This window comes from Aureococcus anophagefferens (assembly GCF_000186865.1).
Source record: "Aureococcus anophagefferens unplaced genomic scaffold AURANscaffold_55, whole genome shotgun sequence".
In the NCBI taxonomy this organism is placed as follows: domain Eukaryota; class Pelagophyceae; order Pelagomonadales; family Pelagomonadaceae; genus Aureococcus; species Aureococcus anophagefferens.
In genome coordinates, this window is record NW_008705608.1 from 141,913 (window position 1) to 148,275 (window position 6,363).

Genomic DNA, 6,363 nt, shown 5'->3' on the forward strand with positions numbered 1-6,363 from the left:
CGCGATCGAGCAGATCCAGGGCAACGTCGGGAATCGGATCTTCTGGCTGCTGCTGCTGGCGACGCGCGACGCGTTGCCCATCCAGATGCAGGTCGCGGACCACATCCAGGTCTTCATCTCCTACGTGCCCAACGAGCCCATCGCGACCGCGTGCCTCGTGCACATGCTCAACACGAACCTGCCGCTCCAGGAGACCAAGGTCTCCGAGGAGGAGACGGGCTACATCGTCCAGATGGTCTCCGAGAGCCGCATGGAGTCGCTCTACCTCGAGTTGCTGCGCGCGCTGTGCTCGTGCTCGGGCAGCGGCGTCGACTGCAACCAGTGCCGAGTGGTCGACTTTTGGATGGAGGGCGGCAAGCACCTGCACTGCCGCCTCCTGCAGAAGGGCAGCTCGAAGCAGGCGGGGAACTGGACGCTGGGGTCGGAGACGGGCTTCAAGAAGCCGAACCCGGATCTGGTGAGGTGCATCGAGGGCCACGAGCTGCTGTCGAGCCCGCTGCCCGCGCTCTACCTCGCGTGGGACACGGACCACGACGACCTCAAGCCCCGCGCGCTGGCGGGCTTCGCGGGCACGCCCGAGGTGCCCATCCAGGCCATCTACCGGTCCGAGGTCGTCAACGGCGAGGACGGCATCGCGCACGCGAATCGCCAGACGATCGCGTCCTACTTCGTGTCCCAGCTCTTCCTCGCGGCGGAGCTGTGCCTCGACCGCAACTACCTGTCCATCGGCCTCGTCACGGAGCAGTTCCCCTTCGCCCACTGCCTGGCGATGATCCAGGACGCGGAGCTGCCCAACGAGCTCAAGGCGGCCGTCGTGCGCATCATCTCGACGGCGTACGTGGACAAGGACCCGTCGGTGAAGCAGTGCTGCCCCCACCTCGCCCACACCTGGAGCGACCTGTCGGACTCGACGGCGTCGGACGCGGCGCTGGGGCCCCAGGACCGCGTGCGCTTTTTGTTGCTGCAGGACATCTTGGACCAGTACCTGAACAATCCGGACAACATCTACGACGGCCTGAAGCAGCGCATGATGGAACTCCTGTTGAAGCTCGTCCAGTTCTCCTTCTACAGCACGACGGAGGACATGCAGCGCCTCGTGCAGCCCCTGCTCTCGGACCTGAGCCGCCGCGAGGACGCGGAGAGCGCCAAGGTCGACACGAAGAACAACGCGAAGGCCGTCAAGGCCGCGGCGCTCGCGGAGCGCGCCAAGGCGAAGCGCGGCGGCGCGGCCAAGACGACGGGCGCGGCGAAGAAGTACAAGGCGTCGAGCGTGAGCCCCGAGGACGACGACCTGAACCTCGTCGCGGAGGGCAGCGTCCACGACGACGGGAAGCCGCGGCCGTCGTGCCTCTACCGCCTCATCTGCTGCCCCTGCTGGTGCTGCCGCAAGTTCTGCAATTTGTTCGGCTACCGCGCCCGGCCCGACTCCTGGCAGAGCCGCTGGTACGACAAGCTCGACTCCGTCAAGGCCATGGGCGTCGTCCTCGCGATGGTCGCGTTTTTACTCGTGTGCTTCGCGATGGGCGTCGAGGACATCAACGTCATGGGCTGGTGGAGCCAGGAGGCGCGCAACGCCCAGCGCGACGGCGGGCCGGACCCCGTCGTGTCCATCATGAGCGTCGCGTCGACGTTCTGCACCGTCGCGTTGATCGTCGAGGTGTCGCTGCGGTGGTACTGCTACGCGGTGAAGAACGGGAGGTTTTGGTACTTTTTGCGGGACTCGCACTCGTTCCCCTTCAACATCATCGACTTCTTCCTCATGCTCTCGGACATCATGTCGCTCACGGGCGTCGTGTCGGCGATCCCGGGCTTGAAAGGCGCGAAGGTCCTGCGCATCATCAAATTGGTCCGCGTCGCGCGCGCGGCCAAGGCCATCAAGTTCGTCGAGATCGAGAAGGAGGTCGAGGAGACGTTGGACTGGAACATCCCCCACCGCTACCGCTTCACGCCCCTCCAGCAGATCCAGACCATGCTCGAGATCGTCACGGTCCTCGGGGAGGTCTCGCTCGTGCACCGCGAGTGCAACCTCACGTCGCTCCTCGCCTTCTTCAAGAACTCCTACACGGGCACGGTGTCCGCCGACGCCGTGAGCCTCTACCACCGCGTCGTCGACGCCGCGCCGCGGCTGAGCACCCTGGCCCAGGACACGCTATTCGCGTCCGTGGAAACGAACGGCGGCGACACCGCGGGCGACCGCGACGTCGTCGCGTCGCGGCGCTTCGACGAGATTTTTTTGGACCTGTGCCTGTACGAGCACGACGGGCTCGTGCAGTCGGCGCTGAATCTGCTGATGGTCCAGCACAGCGTCCGCGACGCGCTCGTGCGCGACGTCGCGGCGACGCAGCTGTTGAGCGACCCCGCGGACGAGATGCAGTGCAAGCGGCTCAAGGAGGTGCTCATGGAGCTCCAGTCCAACGCGGAGCGCCACGAGCTCTGGGGCGACATCGAGGACGAGGAGGAGAAGCAGACGAACGAGAAGGTGAAGAACGCGCTGCGCGAGATCACGTCCGCGTGCATGATGCGGCGCGAGATCCCGGGCCACCGCTGCCCCTACGAGCCCGTCGAGTCGACGCAGACCTTGTTGTTCAACCTGGGCGCGCTGGACGTGGCCATGACCGTCATCGACCTCGAGGGGTCCATGACGGACGGCATGGACGCGGCGGTCATGGCGAACACGAAGGACATCATCCGCCTCTGCATGGTCTTCCTCCAGTGGTTCGTGCGCGACCACAAGCACAACCAGCTCGCGGCCTACGAATACCTCGAGCGTTTTGTCGATTGCTTCGACCACGACGTCCAGTCGCCGTCCGTCATCGCGGAGGTCGTCCGGGGCAACGTCGAGCTCACGAAGAACTTCCCGCTGCGCATCGTCACGGAGTGCGCGAACCAGATCATCAAGAACGGGCGCAACTACTGCTACCTCGACTTGTTTGAAGCGCTCTTATTCCTCGAGGAGGGCGCCGTCGAGAACAACGTCGAGCTCCAGTTCGCCGTCTTGCGGGAGCTGTCGCGGCCGTCGCGCGACGAGCCCATGATGTGGCTCTGCCAGGAGGCGGGGTCCGAGGACTACCTGCAGCGGGCGGATCTGATGGCCGAGTCGCTGGACATCGCCGCGGAGGCGACGCAGAAGCGGTCGCTCCCGCGGAACATGACGCCTGCGATGGACGAGGAGTACCTGCCGCCGCTGTTGCGCTACAACATCAAGCTCCTCGAGGTGCTGGCGGGCTGCGCCCTGGGGTCCATCGACATCACGACCGTGGAGGCGAAGCTGCAGAATTTGTACCCGCCCATCCAGCTGCTGCAGGCGATTTTAGATAAACGGACCACTTTGAACGCGCGCTACGCCTTGTCCATGTTCCTCTACCACACGACCATCGAGGTCGAGATCAACGTGCCCGCCTTCGAGCGCAACTCCCTCGTCTGGTCCTTCATCGGCACGTTCCCCGTGGTCTTCCGGGACGCGGTCGACTGCTGCACGCAGCCGCTCGAGCTCGGCCTGTTGAGCGACGGGCCGACGGGCGTGACGTCGCGGCTCCAGCTCGCCCACGCGCTGTTGTGCGCCCAGTTCATGCGCGTCTTCATGGAGCGCTACGTGCCCGGGCCGTCCTCCTGGCGCGAGGTCGAGATGGACCCCGTGCTCGTCGAGGCGATGGGCGGCGGCAAGCAGAGCCTGCTGAGCCACAGCACGCACTCGTCGAGCCACCGGCGGAACCAGCGCGGGTCCGTGGACCAGCAGCAGGAATCGTCGGCGCATCTACTGGAAGACGATTTATTGCCGAGCTGGCTCGACACGATCGTCGAGCAGACGTTCAAGACGCTCACGGCGCTCTACGACATCGACGAGGACGTCATGCCCCGGGACCACCGCCTCGTCTTCCACGACACGCTGGTGCGCCTCTCCATGTCGCTCCACGGGTCCCAGTACCACGTCGCGCCCCTGCTGGACAAGCAGAGCATCATCTCCGAGGACACGCCGGGGCCGCACGACATCATGACGCCCGCGGCGACCTTCAACCACCTCGTCGCCGACCTGCAGGACTCGGAGGACATCGACACGTCCGAGGACGTCGTGCGCATCGTCAACACGTTTAATAGTTTGCCGCACCTGGCCGACATCAAGGACACGCCGTCCGCGCCTCCCGTCGAGCCCCTGATCATGAAGCTCGTGTCCCACACGCTCGGGCGGCTGAAGCCGTCGGCCCGGGGCAAGAAGCTCGACCCGGACTGCACGCGGACGGCGCGCTGGCTCGTGAAGATCTTCCGGGCCATGATCGAGAAGGCGTGGGGCATGTCGATCGACGAGCGCGACGACGACGGCGGCGAGGAGCAGGACGTCGCGGCCTACGACATCCAATTGATGCTGAATAGGTGCGGCGTGACGAAGCTGTGCCTGCTGCTGATCGCGCCGGGCATCGACCGCGAGCTGAGTTTAGAAGGCATCAAGCTCTGCATCGCGCTGCTCTTCCGCGAGGGCGGCAACACGGCCGTGCAGGCGACGATCAACGAGGTGCTGAAGCAGGACTGCGAGCAGTTCTTCAAGGCCGTGCGCGAGTACATGCTCGAGATCAAGAACTACTATCTCTACGGCGACCCGCCGCTCGTCGAGGACCCGGAGGAGGACGTCGAGATCCCGGGCACGTGCATGGTCATGCGCTTCCTCCAGCTCATGTCCGAGGGCCACTTCGAGCCGAACCAGGACATCATGCGCGAGCAGCCGTTGACGAACATCAACCTCCTCGACGACTTCGTCGAACTGCTGTCCATCCTGAGCCGCGACAAGCACCGGTGCCGGTCGTCGACCAAGGCCGCGCTCCAGGCCGCGAGCACGCTTTTGGAAGTCATCCAGGGGCCCTGCAAGAAGAACCAGATGCACCTCGCCATCCACACGGAGCTCATCGAGATTTTGAATAGGATCACGCGGTCGAAGCCCATCCGCGACTGCCTCGTCGAGGAGGACAACGAAACCAAAAAGACGGCGCTGGAGATCTACGAGGGGCTGCTCGAGGGCGAGACGGGCAACAGCGTCATCATCACGCGCATCATTTCGGTGATCGACCTGGAGGTGCTCAAGGACATCATCGAGGAGCGCGACGAGGACGACTTCGCCGACGAGAAGCATCGCGAGTTGGGCGAGATCCAGATGGAGGCCGCCGTGCTCTGCCAGATGTTCTTCGACTACAAGCCGGCGCTGCGGGAGACCGTGACGTTGAGCCGCCCCATCCAGCGCCTCCTAGCGAAGCGCGTGACGTCCGTCGAGGTCGTCTGGGACGGCGTGCTGTTGCGCCGCTTCTTCCCCGTGCCGTCGATCTGCGACCACATCTCCGAGGCGACGCGCCAGAAGCTCGTGACGGACGTCGACCGCACGACGGACGAGCTGCGGCTCCAGGACTTTTTGGTACGAGCGCACGACATCTTCCGCGAGATCTCGCACCAGCAGCTCCTCAGCGAGATCAAGTTCGGCCAGATCTCGCTGTCGTCGATATTCTCGCGGCGGAACCAGGAGTACGCGACGTGGCTCGCCTTCTACACGGCCTGCGTCATCAACGGCATCATGATGGCCTACGCGAAGCACGAGCGGCCGGAGAACCCGGAGAACCCGCGGCCGTTTCAGACCAAGGAGAACGACCTCATGTGGGTCGGCAACCGCAAGTCGGTCTACGACTTCGTGCTGACGCCCCTGAACGTCTTCAACATCATGCTGAGCTCCTTCACGCTTTTATTGTTTTTAGTGGTCCGGTGCCCCGTGACGTACGCGTCGCTCATCGAGAAGGGCAAGGGCCCGGCCATGGCGCTGTTGAACACGATGCTCGACGCCATGACGCTCTACTATTTCATCTACACCTTGTTCGCGGCGCTGGGCCTCAAGTTCCGCATCTTCTCGGCGTTTTTGCTGCTGGACATCATCGTCAAGGACCCGACGTCGCAGGACGTCATCAACGCGATCGTCTACCCGCGGCGCCAGCTCGGCGCGACGGCGCTGCTCGGGTTTTTCGTGGTCTACATCTTCGCGATGATCGTCTTCCAGTCCTTCTCCGACGACTTCTCCTACACGGACGAGGGGCCGGAGGGGAGCTTCCCCGAGGACTGCCGGAGCCTGCTGCGGTGCTTCGCGGTGACGATGATGTACGGCCTGCGCCTGTCCGGCGGCATCGGCGACATCATGAAGCACACGTGGTCCACGCGCCTCTGGATCGACTTCCTCTACTTCTTGATCGTGCTTATTGTATTGTTGAACGTGATCTTCGGCATCATCATCGACACGTTCGGCGAGCTGAGGAACCAGAAGGGCGAGCGGCTGCGCAAGACCGTGGAGAACTGCTTCATCTGCGGCCTGGACGGCCTCACCTTCGACCGCGCGTCGCC

The 6,363-nt window shown here is 64.4% G+C and overlaps 1 protein-coding gene across 1 annotated transcript; it reads left to right on the forward strand.

Moving 5' to 3' along the window:
* Positions 1 to 5,803: 5,803 nt before the first annotated feature.
* On the forward strand, positions 5,804 to 6,352 carry AURANDRAFT_33820 (hypothetical protein; the record flags this gene model as incomplete). The annotated part of the gene is made up of 1 exon (XM_009043471.1): positions 5,804 to 6,352. A coding segment is annotated over one exon (549 nt), but the record flags the coding sequence as incomplete, so codon positions are not given.
* Between the last annotated feature and the right edge of the window lie 11 nt (positions 6,353 to 6,363).